The sequence below is a fragment of the Lagenorhynchus albirostris genome, chromosome 20, assembly GCF_949774975.1.
Source record: "Lagenorhynchus albirostris chromosome 20, mLagAlb1.1, whole genome shotgun sequence".
NCBI lineage: Eukaryota > Metazoa > Chordata > Mammalia > Artiodactyla > Delphinidae > Lagenorhynchus > Lagenorhynchus albirostris.
Window position 1 is genome coordinate 43,770,515 of NC_083114.1, and position 21,541 is coordinate 43,792,055.

General features: G+C 48.8%; 1 protein-coding gene across 13 annotated transcripts in view; it reads left to right on the plus strand.

The window, feature by feature from the left end:
- LOC132511677 (ADP-ribosylation factor 2) overlaps nucleotides 1–9,732 on the plus strand; it is a 100,157-nt gene extending 90,425 nt beyond the window's left edge. For 7 of the 13 annotated variants that reach the window (XM_060135088.1, XM_060135083.1, XM_060135081.1 and 4 more), the window contains one exon: nucleotides 5,837–9,732. In XM_060135088.1, coding sequence (XP_059991071.1) covers nucleotides 5,837–6,112 — 276 coding nt within the window. In that variant the 3' untranslated portion in view covers nucleotides 6,113–9,732. The remainder of the gene's footprint in view (nucleotides 1–5,836) is intronic. The other 6 variants (XM_060135093.1, XM_060135095.1, XR_009537689.1 and 3 more) reach the window with 5 other exon arrangements.
- Nucleotides 9,733–21,541: the final 11,809 nt, after the last annotated feature.

The window sequence follows — 21,541 nt, forward strand, 5'->3', positions numbered from 1 at the left end:
CCGGCCTGCAGACTCATGAGCTCATTGTTATAAGACACTGAGATCTGGGGGGTGGTTTGTCACAGAATCAGCATCATCACAGAAAAGTGAATACACCTTCCCAGCCCCTCTGCCTCCACCCCCTTGTTGAAGAAGTATCTCCTTGCCCCTTTGTCCAGGCCCCCCATTGTCAGATGCATTCCCTTGGAAGAGTACCCACTTTCCTCCCAGACATGCTCCCACCAAAGAGGGCAAAGCAAGTTCCCCCAACTTCTTCCATTATGAAAGCCCTTTTACATCATCAACCCATGTCTCAGACCCCCAAGGTTCAGCAGTTTTATTCTGGTCACCATCGATTGGGACCAGATTGGGGGGAGGGACACAGTGTTAAAAAAGCAACTCTGAATTTGTTACCCTTTAAAATTGATTTGTTTTTATCCAATATAACAGCAGTTTACAAACATTTGAAAATCAGTACACAAACAGAAAAGCTGTAGTATTTATTCTGTCATTGTTTGATACACTACAGATTTGTGGATTCTTTGCAATCTGAGACTCCGAGGTACCGGGAAAAAACGTGAATTTTACTGTAACATAGACCACTCACCAGCAAGCCCCTTAAACACTCTGGTTTTCAGTTTTCTCTTCTGTAAAATGGTGAGAAGCACACCCGTGCTGTAGGGTTTTCCTAAATATTACGTTTGTGAAAACATTAGTGGCAAAGCACTTGGCAGACATGGGAGGCGCTTGGCTAATCTTCTTTCTGTTCCGCTTTGCTGCTTATTTAGCCCTGTGACCTCGGGCCAGATTTAGAGCCAGCTGTGGGCCTCAGTTTTCTCATCTGCAGAATGGGGAGCACATACTTATCTCCAAGTATTATTGGGAGGATGATCCAGAGTTCTGAATGTAAATGAACCTGGTGCACAGTAGGCACTAAACTAGTTTTCCTCTTTCTTTCTTCTTTGCCATCCCCACATATCTTTTTTCATGACTGTGTGCAAGTCACACCTTCTCCAAACAGCTTTCCCAAGACCCCAACTCTGCCCCGGAGCCTCCTTTAGGACAAAGCTCTTCTCCAGGAATGCATTCATCACAAGCTAAAGACCCAATAGCTGATGTCAGTAACAGAGAAGTCCTAATCACAAATTGATTTAAGACCCTGTTTACACCCCTTAACCATGATCATGTGTTCCTTTGACCTGCAGTCCTGAACCTTAATTAAAGCAATTAAGCGCTGGGCAGTGAGTGACAGTCTGGATTTCTCAGCCCTCTGCCAATTTCACACTTGCCTTCGCTACCAGAGGCCAGACTGGGTCAGCCCAGCTACACCTGGTGTTCATAACGTGGCCAGGCTCTCACCTAAGTGACTTGATCACTCTTCAAAAGGGAACTGGAAATAGAATCTCACCAGGCAGGGACAAAACAAGGCAAGAGGAGTGTTTTGCTGAAGCAGGGACCACGCGACTTTTTTTTTTTTTTTTTTTTTATAGCACAGACCTCCTATTTTCACATCAGTAACTGGGCCACAGTGACCTACATCAGCCTCCTAGGGGCTAAGATATGTTCTCCTCTCCCACATGTCCTCACTAATATCCTCTTACCCCGAACTTTGCTCTCTGTTCTGAGGACAGAGGCAGGATATTAATATTACTAATAGTTAGGATTGGCTCCGCATTCATTTGTGCCAGGCATGGCACTGAAATGTAGTTCAAAGTGTGGTGGCTAAGAGCTCCATTTCTGGGCTTGAGTCCCAACTCTGCTGTGTGACCTTGGACAAATTACTTAACCTCTCTGAGTCTCGGTTTTCTCATAAATCAAATGAGGCAGTAATAGCACTGGCATTTAGGGCTGTTGTGGGGGCAAAAGGAAGTAATGCTTATAAAGTGCTCGGTGCAGTGACTGGCACATCAGAAGAGCTCAAGAATTGTCAGATATCATTATACTTTGATGACGAAATGACTTCTCCCAATAACCTATGGACTAGCTGAACTTATACCTCTTTTACACACGAGGAAATGGAGACTCAGGGACGTTAAGTAACCTGCCCAAAGTCACACAGCAAATAAGAGGCGCTGAGCCCAGCTCTGTGTGGCTTCAACCCTTGCTCACAGCCCCGGGAAGCCACTCTGTGTCAACGAAGGAACAAATGCCTCCTGGGTGTCCAAGGTGGGATCCCATCTGAGAGCCCCATCTGGGGAAAAGCAGTCGGGCCGTGAAAGGACTGAGTTCAGAGCCACAGACCTCGGGGTTGACAACAAGCTCCATGCCTCACTGGCTCCGGGCCTTCACAAGTTCTTGGCATTACTCAGCCTCAACTTCCTCCTCTGTACAATGGGTGTGAACGCCTGCCTGTGGTGGTGATCGGTACATGCACACTGGGGGCAAGGTGGTGCAGCACAGTGCGTGGCACAGAGTGGATGCTCATGAAATGTGAACTCCTCTTTCTGCTCCACTAAGGGTTTTGGAGTTGAGAGTCCCTGCAGTCACACCTCAGCCAGGCCACCTCCCACCCTGCTGATACATGGTGCTGGTCTTAAGTGAGACTGCAGCCCATCAGTTCCCGGACGCTTCTGTGCTGAACGTTCACACAGCACAAGCTCGACTGTGGGTGACGCTCTACCAGCTCTCTGGGTGACCTTGGCGAATTACTACTCTATGTGACTCAGTTTCCCCACCTGTCCCATAAATGGTTTGGCCTAGATTGGGGGCCCAGTCAGCACATCTTGGACGGTGGGCTGCATCGGAATCATCTAGAAAAATATTTTAAAATACAAATTCCTGGCCCCATCCTCTGGAAGATCTGCTTCACTAGGGGGGGAGGGGGCCTGGGAAACTGTATTTTACTTTTTAAAAATTTTATTTATTTACTTTATTTATTGGCTGCATTGGGTCTTCGTTGCTGCACGCAGGCTTTTCTCTCCAGTTGCGGCGAGCAAGGGCTACTCTTCATTGCAGTGCGTGGGCTTCTCACTGCAGTGGCTTCTCTTGCTGTGGAGCACGGGCTCTAGGCGCGCGAGCTTCAGTAGTTGTGGCGCACGGTCTCTAGAAAACAGACTCAGTAGTTGTGGCTCGCGGGCTCTAGAGCACAGGCTCAGTAGTTGTGGTGCACGGGCTTAGTTGCTCCGCGGCATGTGGGATCTTCCCAGACCAGGGATCGAACCCGTGTACCCTGCATTGGCAGGCAGATTCTTAACCACTGCGCCACCAGAGAAGTCCCTATTTTTTTACTTTTTATTTTATTTTTTAAAGATGAAAGGGTGTTTTTTTTAATGAAGTATAGCTGATTTACAATGTTGTGTTAGTTTCAGGTGTACAGCAGGTGATTCAGTTATACATACCTATGTATCTTTTTTTTTCAGATTCTTTTCCCTCATAGATTATTATAAAATATTGAGTGTAGTTCCCGGGAATCTGTATTTTTGAATGTTTCCCCCCAGCGATTCTGTTGCTTAGTCAGGCATGGGAACCATCAGCCGTTTCTAAACTCCTTGTGGCTCCCCCAGGCTGCTGCTCCAAGCAGGGCCACGCTGCCTCTCTGTGTGCTCCCCTGCCTCTGGTGCCACCCTGCACCCCAGCCTGGGCTGGCTGGTGAAGCAAGGGATTAGGACATGATGGTTGGAAGGAGGAATGACTTTCCAGGTCAAACAGGAACTTTGCCAGATGCCTTGGGGCAATCACATGCTCCCTGGGAAATGTTCCCATTTTCTACTGGGGATGAGGTACTTCTCAGCTGGGAAAATTCACGCCCATGTGGTTAGATTCCCTTCATTCCCCGCAGACCATCCCACCCCAGACACACATACCAAGGAATCGAATCTGTCCAGGCCTTGGCTTTGCCCATGCTTTGAAACAGCTGGGGGTTTGGAATTTGCTAGGGCTGGGGTGGTGGGAGGGGCAGCTAGACTTTTTCATTAATTTCCGAGAGGTGGGTGGGGTCCCACGGGAAATGTTTTGGTTCTTTTTGCTTTTGCTGTTGAGAGTAATGGGCACCAACCATCAGAGTGGGGTTTTTTTTTGTTGTTTTTTTTTTAATATTTATTTATTTGGCTGCGCCAGGTCTTAGCTGCCTCATGGTAACATAGGATCTTTAGTTGGCATGCGGGCTCTTTTAGTTGTGGCATGAGGGATCTAGTTCCCTGACCAAGAATCGAACCCACGCCCCCTGCTTTGGGAGTGCGGAGTCTTAACCACTCGACCACCAGGGAAGACCCCAGAGTGGCCTTTGAAATAAGAAGACCAACACATGATGAGCAAGAAATAAGGGTCAATCATGACAGGAAAGCTGTTAGACTATGGAAAGAACTGGGTTTGGTTTTGTTTTCAATGATTTTATTTGTTAGAATCAGAACAAAATCCAAAACTTACAAAAACGGTTTCCTCTGAAAAGTGCCACCTTCAGTTCACACACTTAGGCCCGCCCCACAGGCAGCCACCACTCCACTTTCTTACAGATCCTTCCAGAGACGGTCTATGTCAATCAGTGCACGTAGGAGGAAATTACTCTTGTTCTCCCAGAAAAGGTAACATGTTATACACATTCTTTTGCCCCTTGATTTTTCCAGTTTACTTGTCTTGAAAATCTTTCCAGTTTGGCACAGAGTAGCCACATTTTTTAAACAGTTTTGAGACAGTTGCTGGTATTCCATATTATGGACAATTCATTTAGTAAATCCTCTATTAACAATTTAAATCATTTTCTAACCTTTTGTTTTACAAGAGGTGCTTCAACACAACAGCCCTGCAAGTACCCACTTCTATGCTTAATCTGTGAGATAAATATTTGGGAGCAGAATTTCTGGGTCAGAGGGCATATGAATTTTTAATTTTGTTAGGGTCAAATTGCCTTCTTCAGAGATTGTACCAATTTACACTTTTATATAGCAATATAAAAGTGTGTTAACAAATATTTTTTATCTTTGCTGATTTGATAGGTGAAAAAAAGTGCTGTCTCCTTCTAGCCTAATTTGCTTTTCTTTCATGAGCAAAGTTGAGCATCTTTTCATGTGTCTGAGAGCTGTTTGTTCTTCCTTCCTTGTGAACTGTCTGTTTATACTCTTTACTTGCTAACTTTGCATCTGGAGTGCTGTTCCTTTTTCTTATGGATTTGGAGGAATCTTTACATATTAAGAAAACAACCCCTTTGCCTGGTGCTAAGAGATGCCAGCTTGTTGTTTGCTTGTGGTATTCTTTCCCATGGCAGAAATTCTTGACTTTTATGTAGTCCGACTTATCAACCTTCTCTTTATGACTTCTAGGTATTGTATCACATTTTAAAGATCTTCCTACCTCCAAGTTAACGTTTAAAATCTCAATATTATTTTCCTGGTGTCATTTTCTTTTCTTCTGTTTAAGCCTTTGATGGATATGACATTTATTTTAGTATAAGGTGTGAGACAGGGATCTAAATTTTTTTCCAGTTGTTCCATGCTATATAATAAATAATCCGTCTCATCTCCAGTAATTTGAAACACGATCTTCACCACGATCTTCACCACGTACAAAATTGCTGTTGCTATCTGTTTTCCTGATAGAGTTGGGTTATTTTTTCCTGTTCCATTGATCTGTTTGTCTATTTATGTTGTTTTACTCACCATAGCTTTACACTGTTTTAAATATCCCGTCGGTATGAGCCCCCTCACTATTCTCTTTTAGGTTTCTGCCTATTCTTGCTTGGTGATTTTTCTGTATAAACTTTAGAAAGAGCTTGACTGATTCGCAAAAGGAAGATGTTTCAGTGGTGGTGTGAGTGGTACGCCACTTGCCCCCTCTGGTCCTGACATGGAGCGCCCAGCAGAGAAGACGCGATGGTGCCGGGCAGTTACGTGTGACTCCTTTTTCCTTTCTCTCCCTTACTCAGGTAAGGCTTTCTGGAGGAAGAGGAAGGGTAGCAGAGAATCTCAGAGCAAGGGATAAAAGAGGCCTCCTGGCACCACTTTCTGGGGAAGAAGAGACAGACCCAGAAGAGGCTTCTTGGAAGAGGAACCAAAATCAAAGCTGCAGAGAGGGTTCCTTGCGGAGATTGGAAAGGAGTGGGTGGGTGAGGAGCTCAAGGCCAGCTGGGAGGCCCTTGCCTGGCTGGGGCTGGCCTGGAATTGATGAAAGGTGTGGTCAGAGAGAGGCAGTCAGCCTATGAGTTGAGAGGCTGGCCTTCAGTGAGCCAGCTGCCCAGGCTGCCTGGAAGATGGGCAGGAATGGAACGGAAGCCAGAAACCCCAATGGCCTCTCCAGGCCTGTTGGCTCCCAGAGGCCCTGTCTCATGTTCCTTCTGGTGACACAGGGCCCCTCCCTCCAGGGGAACCATGACATGGGGTTTTGACTTGACTGCTGTGACCAGGTGGGTACATTTACTCATGGCGAGGGATCAGAAGCTGGATTTTGAGAGCCTGTGATGGGGTTGTGTGTCCTGGGCTACAACAGAAGCACCTCGAGGGGATGTTGCAGTTTTATGAGAAGCTGTGATTCTCTAGACCAAAGAAGGCAGCAGGAGCTCAGTCCTGGGGGCAGGGGGTGTGGAGTCGGAATGCACCACGATGGGGAGATGGCTAGCACCGGGGAGAGAAGGGAGGCTGGATGAGCCTGAGCTTGGGTCCCAATCACAGCCCTATCTTCTTCCGGGAAAGGATGGATGAGGAAGGAAATGAGTGCATGGGTGGAAATGAGCCCAGATGTTTCTCTGTCTGCCCAAAGCTTCACTCATTCCCAACCAGAGGAATTCTCACTCCGGGAAGTCCTCCCAGGGTGAGGACCCCCTCTGCCCCGAGCAGGCTGGTATACACTGCTGTAGACATGTGCAATGAGCTGCTTTTGCCCCGCTACAGCGGCCTCCTTCACAGCCCCTGTCCAGAGTGGCTGGGACCATCTCCTGCCTCTATCCATCCTAAAGCTGGCTCTTCTCTCTGCTCGCTTCTGGGCTAGCCTGGGCTGGGAGTAGAGTCCTGCTTTCCTGCCTGAGGATCTAACAAGGTTTCTTTCCTCAGCAGCTCAGATCACAGAATGTCATCAGGTCCAACAGCCACCCACCCCCGAAACTTACCACCTAGAACAGTGACACCCAGAGATGGCAGATGAGGGTCCCGCAGTCACACGGCAAGGTCATCATCGATGAGACCAGAATCCAGGCTGCTGGCTTCTAGCTGCAGGTCTCCCACCTACTCTCGGCCCCCCACTCCCCGTGCGCTGTGGTGCACATGCTGCATCCCATCCCTGGGAGCATCTGCCAGCTAGATATGGGGGATCCAATGAGGACTCTGAGAAGTTGATAGAGCCCCAAGATAGGAGGCACCTGGATCCCTGGGCGTGTGGAACAAACACCCTCTACTCCAACTCTGAAGACAATAACTGAGCTGTTGCCCAAGCCATAAAAAATGAACCTTTATTGTGTTTAGCCATGAAAACTTGGGTTACTATGTGTTACAGCAGCTGGCTTACCCTGACTCGCACAAGACCCGACACGGTCTGGCCCCCTCTGCCCTCACCCGCTTCTCTCCCTCTCCCTCACTCTGTCCTGGCCACTGGCCTTCCTGCTGCTCCTCAGACACTCCAAGCTCATGCCCACTGCAGTGCCTTTGCCATGCATTGTTCCCTCCTCCTGGAATGTTCTTCTCCCAAAGGTTTTTTTTTAATAAATTTTTTAAAAATTTATTTTTATTTATTTAGTTTTGGCTGCGTTGGGTCTTTGTTGTTGCATGCAGGCTTTCTCTAGTTGCGGCGAGCGGGGGCTACTCTTCATTCCGGTGCACAGGCTTCTCATTGCGGTGGCTTCTCTCGTCGTGCGTGGGCTTCAGGTGTTGTTTCTGAACAAATATCACCTCCTCAGAGAGAGAACCCCTGGCTACCCTTTTAAAGCAGCTCCGCCATCACTCTGCATCCCCTGACTCTGCTCTATTTTTCTCCAGAGCAGTTATCATTACTTGACATTCATTATCTATCTCCTCCTGTGTCTGTCTGTCCCTGGTGCCTAGAACAGTGACTGGCACATGGTTAAGTACTTAATCAATAGTCTTTGAGTGGAGAAATGAACAGTCTTCTCTCTGATTCTTTATGTATTTCATTCTCCGTTTTCTCATCCATAGAATGGGGGGTGCATGTTGAGGAGGACAATGCAGGTTAAGTGTGCGGCACAGAGACTACACACGGATGCCCCAGGAAGTGCAGTTTCTAGTGTCCTTAGGGATATAGAAGGCAGAGGCTGCAGAAAGAAAAGTTTGAATGGTGTGATGGCACCTGCCCTCCCAAGAGAGGGGGTGGGGCTGAGCCAGCGAGCTCGGGATCCTTGGCTCGGCCGCCAGCTGCCAACACTGACAGGCACGTGGAGCTTCACCGGTGCAGGTAATTGAACTAATGGAGCAAGCTGACGGGAAGGAGGGAGGTTTCGGCCGCACTTCAGGCGATAAGCCACAGAGTTGGCATCTGAGAGGCTGTAACCACAGGTGGAAGGAGTTCACCTGCCAGCCTTTCCAGCCTGCAGGGTGGCGACCCAGGGGCTCCTGCACTTGTGGCCTGAGGGAGATGCACAACTTCAAGATTGCCCTCTGGTTGTTGGAGATGGAGATGGGCTTTCCAAGAGAGAACAGCACAGGTGAAGGCATGGAGTTGTGAAATAACAGAATAACGGAGTGCTTGCCAGTTAGGATGGTGAGAGGAAGGTGTCATTGGTGGCCCTAGGATGGTGGGTGGAGTCAGGAACTGACCTCAGAAAAGCCATGTGGGGAGGGCTGAGCGCTAGACTAGGAGCCAGGAGACCTGCCTTTCAAATCCCAGGTCCTCCATGAACCATGGATCCTTGAGCAGGTCATTTACTTCCTCTGTGCTTCAGTTTCCTCATCTGTTGAACTGAAGATAGAGCCCCTTACATGAGGCGAGGTGGAGAAGGAGGGGGTGCCTGTGCAGCTTGAAAACTGCAGAGTGTTTGGTTACTTGGACTGAGAGGTAGACAGGAACAGCTGAGACATTCTCCTGGGGCAGCTGTGATGGGAGGGCTAAGGGTCAACCGGGAAATGACTTTGCTGAGAAGAGAGAGGGAGAGAACAGAGAGAGGAAACCCAAAATGGGCTGCAGGGGGGAGGAGAGGAGCTGGAAGCAGTTCCAGCAGGCGACCAGATGTGGCCAGTGGACAAGATTGCTGGTGTCTCACGACAGAGTCCGTCCAGCCGCTTTCTGTGGAAGCAGTGAGAGTGCAGACTGGGTCCCTGTGGCTGTCGGTAGGCTGTGCACCAACACCCTGGTGTCCCACCATCTAGGTACATGGTAGGACTGCGTCCTCCATGCCTTTGAAGCGCAGCATGACCACGTGACTGGCTTTGGCCAATGACAAGTGTGTGGACATGAGAGCATCACTTCCAGGCGGAAGCTTGAAGAGCTAAGTATGACTCCCCACGGAGGCGGACTCCATCAGCCTCCCACCCATACCCCCTGGACCTTTCTTTTACCTGCAGCGTCTGCATCTCGGTGCCTGAGCACTTTCTCTAGAACCCCAAAGACAGTCTGCCTGCATTCTCAACAGGCCCGAGCGCCCGGCAGTTACAAACCACCACCCCCATCAGCCCCCACCAGTGACTGGGGAGTTGAGATGTAAATACCCCAGCTCTCTCACCCCTCAGGTGGGCTCACCCTTAGCAGGCAGGTTCCTCATCACATGCTGGGGTTTTCCATTGGGATTAAGTTCGTCCACCCACAGGGGCAGCTGGCTTCCTTTCCCTGTTGCGTTTTCCCACTCCACACCAGTGCTCCGTGCACCTCCCAAATAAACTCTTTCTATGCACGTCTTTGTTCCTGGGTCTGTTTCTGGAAGGCCATGTTCCTCTTTCCTGCTGTCATGACAACCCCCTGAACAAGGAGAGAGTGGCTGCGTTGTCATGCCAGGCCTCGGGGCGCAGATAACTAGAAGCAGAGCCCCCAGTGGACTGACCGTGGACAGGCTTCAGGAGTAAGAAACCCAGGGGCCGCCATTTGTGCCTCTCACCCGCTATCCTCTCGGGTAAAAAGTTCAAATTCCTGGCAGGAAGAATCTGGCTGGCTAGCTCCAGTCAGATGTCCTCCTTTGCTCCAATTAGCTAAATCCAGGAGTGGGGAAGAAGCTGGGGCATGCTGGGGCCAGGCCTGAGGGTGGCCAGTTCCTGGAGGATGGGGAGGTGTGAGTCCGCCATCCACTCACACCTCCTCTCCGAAGGTCTTGCTGTTCATTTCTCCAGAGAGCAGGGGTCTCTGTCACTGAATTCAACCCTCACTGAGGTTCTAATTGATGTGTCCCAGGCACCAGGTGCCATAGAGACAATCCTCACACCCCTTGTTAAGACAAGGGGGTCCACCAACCACAGCATTGATCTGACTGAGCTAATCAGCACAGTTGCATGTGGACAGAAAGTGCTAGAAGTTTCCTTCATCTGCTCCCCAGGTTCCTACATGGAAGGCTTCAGGTTTGTCAAAAATTCCAGAGCTGATTTTCATTGACTCATCATATTAAGATTCTGTCAGTGGAGGGGATTCCCTGGCGGTCCAGTGGCTAGAACTCGGCACTTTCACTGCTGGGGCCCAGGTTCAATCCCTGGTCAGGGAACTAAGATCCCGCAAGCTGCGCAGTGAGGCCAAAAAAAAAAAAAAAAAGAGATTCCATCAGTGGAGTTTTTCCTGGAGATGGAGGCCTGCCCTTTGACTCAGCTGTGGAGCTGCCCACAGTGTTCCCTCAGCTCAGTCTCTCCCCCCACCGCCCCTCCTCTCCCTGGGGACTCCCTCTGGGGGCCTCCAGGCCCAAATATCCTCCTGCTCTTGGAGGGAGGCTGGCCAGAGGCCCTGTTGTTATTTTCACTCCTGTTCTCATAACAGTCCCTGTGGAAGGAAAGAAAAATGTCACCTAGATAAAGACACAGAGCATAAAGAAGAAAAAGACCGAAGAGCGACATGACATTTGGGAAAGTTTAGATAAGAATGGCCTGGGCAGGGCTGAGCTTGAGGGGAGGAAGGTCAGAGCCTGGGGGAATGGGGACGTCAGACGAATGACAGGGTGACAGGCGCTGTCTGGCCCTGGGTTCCTCTTTCATAATGATCAGAGATTGCTCCCTGAGCTCTGCCAGAGCGCTTGCTATATGCTAAGAAGCTTCCATTCATTGTCACATTTAATCCACATGACGACCCTAGGAGGGCGTTACTATTATTCATTCAGTGGATGATGGGGAAACTGAGGCTCAGGGAGGTAAAGGAACTTTCCCAGCGTCCCCTATCCAGCCTGGACACTGTCTGACATCCATCTGACACCAAATCTTACCCACTAAGGCCCTGAGCTACCAGGACCCCTCTGGTTTTCAGGTTCAGAGTAACTGAGATGTCTGAGATAGTAAAAAGCTTAACCTAAGCAGGTGAGACTTGCTTAGCGAGCAGTCCTCGTGCTCCTGGAGACTAGGGTGGCAAACTGGAAAGAAACTAGCTTGCAAGTCAGAAATAACAGTGTCCACCCTGGCTCTGCGTCTTACTATCATGTTACCTTGAGTAACTTACTGTACTATTGTGAGCCTCAGTTTTCTCATCTGTGAATGGACTAATAATACCTACTCTGTAGGGTGTGCTGTCTGGCCCAGCTCAGGTACTCAGTAACTGGGAAGATTGTCCCTACGTTATGGCTTCCCGGCATCTTCTTCTCCAGCGTGCAGGGTTTCAGAGCCTCAGTACAGCCCCGATGACCTTTTCGCAGAACTTTCTGGTGGGGAGCCAGCTGCACACACACAAGCCACCCCCTCCCCCTGGTACAGACCCATCTCTGCTCCAGCTTCTAGAAAAGGGGAGGGAGGGGACTTAACGGCTCAAGTAGCCAAACCACTGGCTGGGCAGAAATGCAGCCGGCCTCAGCGGTGACTAGAACCACCAGGCCTCACTCCTACTGTCTTATCTCTGATCCCCTGGGTGTCGCCTCCTGCTCAGGTACCTCCTCCCATGCTGCTAGTCCAAGGCCTAATACTCCACTGAGGACCAAAGCTCTTCTCTCCAATTCCAGTTACAAACACACTAACAAGGAAAGACTCCAACTGGCCAGACTTGGGTTACCAATCTGGGTTACCAATCTTGGGTTACTCGACCAATCATTGAGACCCAGAGGCAGAAAAGGACCATGAATGGCCAGGCTTTGATCAGGTGATCACACCCAGACCAATCATTTTTAGCAAGATGGCCACTCCCATGCAGATCCCCTAACTAGAGCAGGAATGGACAGTTCGCTGTCCAGAAAAAAAAGGGGATGAAAGGTTCTGGACAAATTAACACATGTCTTGTATTTTTCAAATCCCAGTTCTCTCTGCTTCTAATCATTTCCATCCAATACTGAAATTTACATCCTGCCACCTCCTGTCCCCTACCCTGGTGCTCAGGTCTCTGCTTTCTGCTCGCTGGGCACAGCTAGACTGAACCAGCCTGGCTGAAAAACCTGACAGGTTTTCCTGAGTTCAAAGAAGTCCTCCCTTCCTTTCAAGTGTCTTCAACGCCTTCCCTCCTCCGCTGTTTTAGCAATTTCACTATTGGAGATTCAACGCCTTCCCTCCTCCGCTGCTTTAGCAATTTCACTATTGGAGATTCACTTTTTAGCTTAATAGGGCTTGTTCCCATTAAAATGCACATCCTCTGTGAGCAGGCACTCGCTGTCTGAACAATTATCTCTGATTTAGTGCTAGAGGTTTTTTTCGCTTCTCCCCATTTGGGCAGGGGAAAGGAGAGAGAGAGCGTGAGAGGACTTGCCTGAGGCTGGAGAAGGGAAGAGATCGGATGCAGAATGAGGAAGCTGACCACTCTCCTGATTCAACGAGTCTATACTAGGTGAGTCCAGGTGCCTGTCTGGAAGCCTTGGCCATTCCTATTTCATCTTGGAGAAGTAGCAGCTATTTTTCCTTTTTCCCCCTCTCTCCCAAGTTTAAATTTATTTATTTACACCTTTCAGTCTTGAGATAATTGTACCTTCACATGCAATTGTAAGAATTAATTCAGAGGAATCCCATGTGCCCTTTGCTCAGTTCTCCCCAATGGTAACATCTTGCAAAAGCATACAAGAATATCACAACCAGGATACTGACATTACTACAGGCAAGACACTGAACATCTCCATCACCACGAGGATCTTCATGTTGTTATTTTATAGCCACATCTACTTCCCTTTCCACCCTACTCTCTCTTTAATGGGTGTCAGCCACTATTCTGTATTCATCTCTATAATTTTGTCATTTCAAGAATGTTATAAATGGAATCATACAGTGTGTAACCTTTGGGGATTGGCTTTTTTTCACTGAGCATAATTCTCTGCAGATTCATCCAGGTTGTTGTGTGTATCAATAGTTCATTCCTTTTGATTGCCTAGTATTTCATGGTAGGATATGCCACAGTTCAACCATTTCCCTTTGAAGGACAACTAGGTGGTTTCCAGTTTATTATAATTAAAGTTGCTATGAACATTTGTGTACCCGTTTTTGTGTGAACATGTCTTCATTTCTCTATGCAAAGGAGCTGGGACTAATTATTCCAAAATGATTTTTAAAATTACATATATACAATATACATTATTTACATTGGATATATTATTTATATTATGCAATTATTTTGGAAGAATTTTAGATTTACAGGAAAGTTGCAAGGATAATATAAACAGTTCCCTTATGCCCCTCATTCAATTTCCCCAAATATTAACACCTTCCATTACCATGATACATTGTCACAACAAAGAAATGACATTGGTACACTACTATTAGTAGTATTTGGATTTAGTATTTATTTGGATTTCACCAGGTTTTCCACTAATATCCTTCTTTCTGTTCCAGGAGCCAATCTTGGATCCCATACTGCATTTAGTCATGGTTTAGTTTTATGGTTTTTGCACTAAGGCCTCAGGGATGTGGCAGAAAGCTACTGTGGAGGTGAGGTGGGGAGATGAGGGAGGCTTTAAAAAAAAAACTATGGTATAATTTACATCCAGTAAAATTCAGCCTTTATAGTGTACATGTCTTTGAGTCTTGATAAATGCACACAATCATGTAATCATCACCACAATCATGACACAGAACATTTCCATCACCCCCCAAAATTCCCACCTGCCCCTTCATAGTCAACCCTTCCCCCATCTTCAGCCCAGACAATCACTGATCCATCCCTACAGTTTTGCCTTTTCCAGAAAGTCACATAAATAGACTCACACGACATGTAGTTTTTTGGGGTCTGGTTTCTTTCACTTAGTAAGATGCACTTGAGATTCATCCATGTTGTTGCGTGAATCAAAACTTCATTTCAGGACTTCCCTGGCGGTCCAGTGGTGAAGACTTCACCTTCCAACGCAAGGGGTGCGGGTTCAATCCCTGGTCGGGGAGCTAAGATCCCACACGCCTCGCCGCCAAAAAACCAAAAACATAAAAGAGAAGCAATATTGTAATGAATTCAATAAAAACTTTAAAGCTGGTCCACATTAAAAAAAAAATCTTAAAAAAAAAAAGACTTCATTTCTTTTTACTGCTGAGTATGGGTATCCCATTGCATGGATATGCCAGTTTGCTTATCCATTTACCAGTTGAAAGATCTTTGGGGGGCTTTTTGATGATTATGAATAACGTCTCTATAAACATTCATGCACAGCTTTTTGTATGTATATAATTTTCATTTCCCTTGGGTAAATACCTATGAGTTGGATCGCTGGGTTGTATGGTGAGCGTATGTTTAACTTCATAAGAAACTGACAAATTGTTTTCAAAAGTGGCTGCACCATTTTGCATTCCCCAAAAGCAACGCATGTGAGTTCCAGTTGCTTCACTCAGCCAGGCTTTGGTATTGTCCAGTTATTATTGTTGTTGTTATTTTAGCCATTCTTTTTGATGTGAGTCAAGAATTTTATAACCCTTCTTTCTGTCTCTGCTGCCCCCCTCTCCCCGCCATGGGTACCAGAGAGGAGGGGGTGTGGTCACAATCCGGAGAATGCAATTATTTTGGAAGAATTTTAGATTTACAGAAAAGTTGCAAGGATAATATAAACAGTTCCCAGAGCCAGAGAAACAGAGGACTGGCTCTCAGAATTCCCCTGGACACTAGAAAGTTCAGGACTGCAGTTTTTAGGAAGGCATGACCATCAGCAAGTATGTCAAGGAGAATCAGGACAAGGGCTAAGGTGGGAGGGGCACTAGGGCACAAGGCTGGCAGTGAAGGGCCTGGGAGCATCAGTACAGAGTGGCAGGACCTGGAAGACCTAGCCTGTCCACTCAGGGCTTGCTGGTAGAGGGAAAGGGTCTCCTGGGGCCCAGGGTAGGCCCCACGGTCTCAGCACCCTCCCACTGCCCTCCGAGCCTCCCAGCCATTTCCTACAGAGAGAACTGAAATCTCCTGGGATCCCAACCGGCTTGAGAGGGAGAGGGAGGGAGCCTGGGAACCAGAAGCCTGGCTTGGGGCCCAGTTGTGTGACACCTGAATCTTGGGGAAGGTGGCTGAGGGGCCAGGCCACTGGAGCCTCCCAGGACAGCTGGGGACAGGGAGGGGCAGCTCAAGTTTCATCACTGCTTGGTGTGTTACCTGGGCCCTGACTGGGCAACAGAATAATGCCAGGTCCTGGCCCCTGAGGAGTGATACCTTTCACCAAGAAACTGCCGTCCTTCCACGCTCCACAGGGACTACTCTGGCCCCGACTTTGGGTCCTGTGGCCTAGAAGTAAAGAGACCAGATTTAAGTCAGGTCCCAGGACATGAGCCTAGACACTCAGCTCTGGAGGGGATATGTGGGGTGTATACGCGTCTCTGTGCCACATGTGTCTGCAGCATGCAGAGGGTGTCATGTGGGGGATGAGTAGCCTCCAAATATTTGCTTTCAGTTTATTAGCTGTGTGACCTTGGACAAGCAACTTAACCTCTTTGGGTCTAGGTTTCCCTAACTTTTGACTCAAAGGTTTGGTGATTTTCAAATTTCACTGAATATCAGTGTCACCTGGGATTTTTAAATACCAGCGTCACCTGGGATTTTAACTACAGATTTCTGGGCTCCACCACAGACTTAATGACTCAGCATCTCTGGGTGTTTAACAGGTTCCTCAGGTGGGTTTTTCTGTGGCCAGCGAGGCACTGATATCTCTAGAAGCACAGCCCAGTAGTCCAGTAAGTTCAGCCTCGGGCAACCTCTGTCGAGGAAAAAAAAAAAAGGTCATGAAGAACCTAGGGGCAGGACGGCAATAAAGACGCAGACCTACTAGAGAATGGACTTGAGGACACGGGGAGGGGGAAGGGTAAGCTGGGACGAAGTGAGAGAGTGGCATGGACATATATACACTACCAAGTGTAAAATAGATAGCTAGTGGGAAGCAGCCGCATAGCACAGGGAGATCAGCTCGGTGCTTTGTGACCACCTAGGGGGGTGGGATAGGGAGGGTGGGAGGGAGACGCAAGAGGGAAGAGATATGGGGACATATGTATATGTATAACTGATTTACTTTGTTGTAAAGCACAAACTAACACACCATTGTAAAGCAATTATACTCCAATAAAGATGTTAAAAAAAAAGAAGTTATGGAGGCCGGTCCAGAGAGAGAGAGAGAGGAGCCAGAGAAGGGGAGCCAATCAGAGACCAGGAAGAAGGAGGAGCCAGAGGGGGAGCCAATCAGAGACCAGGAAGGAGGAGGAGCCAGAGGGGGAGCCAGTCAGGAGAAGCAGATGCTTCAGGACTGGGTTTTGATGGGGAAGGAAGATTTAGTCTGTACAGAGAGAGAGCTGGGCTGGGAGCCCAGGAAGAGAAGTTTCTGAGAAGAGAAGCCAAAGTAGTTTGGCTGTTACTGTCTGGGTGTGGCTTCTCGCATCACGAGACAGTAAGAAGGGGACCACCTCTGGGTTTCAGGAGGAGAAGGACAGGGAAGGGCGGGCAAGGGGGCACCTTCCTTGTCTGCTTGGAGACTCTGAGCAAGTCTAGGAGAAGCTGCCTCTGCCTGGAAGGACACTGTAAACCCTGCAAACCCCGAATAGCTCCTGGGGCATAAATGGCTGCTTGGACCCTGGCCAGGCCACCCCCTCGGTACCTGACTCGGTTTGGAGGACCCAAGAGTCCTGGTTTGCTGCTTCCTGGCTCTGTGACTATGGACAAGTCCCTGAAGCTTTCTGACTCCGTTGCCTCATGTGTAAAATGGGGATAATAATTACAACTGCCCTACCCCTCATGGCATTACTGTGGGCATCACCTACGATGAGGGAGGTAGTAGCGCTGTGGGACCGGCAGCATGGGAGTGGGCACTATTGGAACCCTGGGAAGGAAAGGATTGGCCTCACTGCTGTGCCCCATAGTTGGAATGTCCGTGCTTAAAATAAAATCACACAGGCCAACTCCTTGTAAATTGTTATACAGTTACAGATCATCTCCCCTTTGATGCCCCACTTTCAGGGGTAACAATTACTATATGAATTTGGTGTGATCCTTCCACTTAAAAATATTTGGGCCCATGGAAAATATACAGTATTTTGTGAGTGTGTGTGTATGTGTGTGGTTCATTTCACATAAAGAGTGTCACAATGTCGTATCATTCAGCAAAATGCTTCTTTTAACTCAAGATTTTATGTCTGAGATCTAATTAGGTCACATCCTTTTATCCGACGTGTAGCATTTCACTGCGTTTCTCTTCCACATGCTGTTTGGCCTGATCTCAGAGCTTTCTTGTGCCTTTTTCTTGTCTCAGGGCAGCCAGATGGGCTGCCTTTAGCCAAGCCCAGCAGGGTCAGTAAGAAGCCGGAGGCTGTCGAGGAAGCCTGAGGGTGAGTCGTCACTTCCGAGCCTGGAGAGAGCATCCTCTGTGCCTGACCCTGCTGGTTCATCCACAGCCAGCGGGAAGGAGAGCGAGAGTGAGCCAGAGAGAGAGAAAGAGAGAGGGAGGGAAATAGAGCTGAGGCCCCTGCTGCCAGAGAAGACCTTGGGTGGCCATCCTCCCATTGTAATAGCACTGCCCCCTACCCCTTCAGACGAGGGTCAGGGACCTTTGTCCGGAATCAGGGCAGGGGACATACTTTGTAAGACCCAGTGCAAAATAAAAATGCAGGACACCTGTTTAAAAAGTATGAAGACTGCATTGACCCAAAGGCAGCCTCCTTCTAAGTGTGGAGCCCTGTGTGACCCTATGGAAGTGCTGCCTGAAACCGTCCCCCGGGGTGTTGGGAAGAGAGAAATTACTGTCATTTCTGAAGTGCTCGGGGACTTTGAGCGCGATCACACGGAACCATGGCGGTCACTGCTCCGAACAGGTTGGGAAGAAGCTCTGATTTGCTGGAACAAATAGACGCCTCAACAAAAAAGAGGCCTCCCATCCCTGGGAGGCTGGGGAGCAGAGAGGGTGCAGAGCCAGCTGGTAAGTCAGAAGGCCCGGGCACAGATCCTCCCTCTGTCCCTGTTGTGCTGAATGACTGTGGGTTTGTTGCTCAGCTTCTCTGTGCCTCAGTTTCTCTATCTGTGATATGGTGTCAATTAGGCAGGATTGCTTTGAGGATTAATCCTAACACTCTACCGAGAGCCTTAGAAGAGTGCCCGGCATGTGGTGAGTACCCAGTCAGTGTTAGGCACTCTTTCCTAGAAAAACAGAATTGGGGATGGGGTGGACAAAGACGGAGGGAGCCCTGGATCTGGAGTGAGGAGGCCTGGGTTCCACCCTCAGCTCTACTACTGACCACTGCTGACCAAAGGCAGGCCACCCTCCCTTCTGAGTCTCACTAAAATCCAAGGGGTGTGTGTGTGTGTGTGTGTAGGGGGGTGACATGTCCCTTCCAGCTTTATTATTCTGTTTCCAAGGGAGCCTACCCCTCCCTCTCATTGGCTTATTCAGTTATTTATCTTTCTTCTAGATTTAAGAAGTTCTTCCTCTTATCTGACTGCAAATCTTTCTGCTTTGGTTAAAGTCCGTTTCTCCTTGTTCTGCCCTTCATGTGAAAACAACTGGTCAGTGACCCATTTTATAGACTAAGAAACTGAGGCACGTGAGCCATCTGCTCTCCAGATGGAATAATCCCAGTCCCTGTCTTTGATTTCTCCTTTCATTGACCCTTCACTGTATTCCCTCCCCAGGAACCTCCACCTCGTCCCACATTTAGAGACGCACACAGGCCGCTCCTGTGAGCCAGGCACCGAGCTACATCCCTCCCTGCGTCTTCCTGTTCAGTCCCTTGTCTGTAAGGAAGCAGATCTTGTTCTCATGTTTATAGCTAGAGAAGCAGGCTCCTGGAGCCTGGACTGAGAGCGTCCTTTGTGGATGACTTCTAAGACCCCCTAATGCTGTGAGGCTGAACCCCGTCCTGTGGGGCCCATCCTTCCCTGGAGAAAGTCTTCCCCTCAGCAGTCATGATGGAAGTTGTCCCTGCTAAACCCACCCTTGGGCATGCGCAGCTCTGGGCATGCCAGCTGCAGCTGTGGCCCCCTCGCTGACACTCAGGAAGACCCATGAGAATGCAGACATCTGTGAGAGACCTTGTTGGGGGAAATCCTCAAATCCGGGCTTCTCGCCACAAACCAGGTCAGGGTCCCCATCAGCTCCAGCACTATTACAATGCAGTTTGAATATTTATCTGTGGGGATTGTTTAACGTACATCTCCCCCTAAAATACAACTCTTGGTTGTATTGGGTCGGGGGCTTGGCTCGTTCACAGATGCCTGGCGTGTGGAAGTGCTCAGTAAGTGTTCACGGGTGAGCAAACCATCCACTGTGATTTCTTTAAACTTCTGGTAAATGTTGGCTTTTCACTCTTACTAACAAACTCCTAGAGGCACAGCTCTGACAGGATCCCTACGACCTCCTACCAATTTAGAAAAGCGCTGTTTCTGTATCACGTTGTGATGATACATTCATTCGGTCAGTAGGTCCTGAGCACCTACTAAGAGCCAGGGCCCCGGGGAGAGAGCAGGAAACTAGCCAATGTCCCTGACCACATGGAGGTCACATCCTAGTGGGGAGACTTTTAAAAAGCAAACACCACTCACGGCTACGCGATAGGGTTAGGCAATGCTTTATGCTATGGAGAAAAATCAAACTGGGAAAGAAGACAGGAGAGGGGTGGGGTGGATGGGGTCCTATTTTAGACCGAAGGGTCCATGAAACCCTGCAGAAGAGCTGGTATTTGAATCAAAGCTGCCACTGAGAGTGAATCAGGGGATTTGGAGCCTCCCAGGTGGCCAGGAGGATTCCAAAAGAATTCCTTGAAGTCTCAGGCTCCTGCATGAGCCAGTGGGGACACACTCTGCTCACCATCAAAGTGAATTAGAAGCTCATCCGGCTCAGAGCCTGTGCCAGGGTCATCCAGACAGCAGTGGCCTCTTTCAAAGAAAAGCGTTTACCGAAAAAGAGGGCGGCGTGGCATCCTGATGAGGACCGGGGGCTTTAGAGTGTTAGGCAGAGACATGTTGAAATCCCAGCTCCAGCAAGATTAAGTTTCATGTCTTAATCACCCTGTGCCTCGATTTCTTCATCTGCGAATGGGGCTAACAATAGTGTCCCCCACCACAGGGTTGCTTGTTCAGAGAACTAACCTGGGTAAAGCGCTTAGCATTCTCTTCGCTCCCAGTGAGGCTCTTCTCACTCATTCATTGCACAATTCTCCCACCTCCTAGTTGCCAGGTACTAGGCTACCCAGAGGAGAGACACTTGAGCTGTCCAAAGGTGGGACAGAGGAAACACCCATCCAAGAGGCAGAGCCCTGGGCTTTAGGCTGCCATTCCTACCTGAATGAACTTGGCCACGTTGCTTTGTCTCATTGGGCCTTAGTTTCCCCAACTTGGCAATCACTAGGTAGTCAGTGGTGGGGCCTGCCACCTCCAAGGACCCACCCCATTGGCCAAGGCCCCTCATGGGGACATGGAGGGAGCAGCCTACACGGGGGCAGAGGGTCTGAACATACCTTCACAGGAATAGGGCATCTGGGGCGTGTTCAGCAGCACTGAAGGTGTCGGGAATTTCGAGGGAAGCTCCTAAAGGAGAAAGCCACCCGGGGAGGTAGCCAGCGGGGTCAGATTGAGGAGGAGGACCTCAAGGGGGAGAAGGGACTTGTCTCGTTTCTTCCCAAGTCCTGTTTCCCTTCTGGTTCTGGGAGTACTTATCAAGCGTATTTGGGGGCTCCCATACTTTGGGCACGCCCTCTCCTTTCCAGCCCCCTCTCCTCGGAGTGCCTCATTCCCTGGTACTGTCCCCTTCTAATTCCTCCTCCTTCCCTCCACATCAAAACTTCCCCATCCTGTGTACCTCTCCCTCAGGGCTATGGGGAACTAGGCTCTAAATAGTGTTCATTCACTTATTCAAAAATCTTCCCACGAGTTTTGTGCCAGGAACTCTTTGAGCACTGATAGCATAGTAGTGAACAAAACGAACAAAACCCCTGCCCTCTGGGAGCTTGCATTCTAAAAAGTTAAGGGACTAATGATTTAGTGCAGCATCTTGTTAAAATTCGGTCTCATTCAGTAGCTCTGGGGTGGGGCCTGAGAGTGGTCCAGTGTTGCTGGACCACAATTTGAGTGGCAAGGGTTTACGTGTTATCCCTTGCAGGGGGATTAAAAACTGGAAGAGAACTCCCTGAGATGAAATGATGGCGTTCTCCGTGGAAGAGAATTTCCTTAT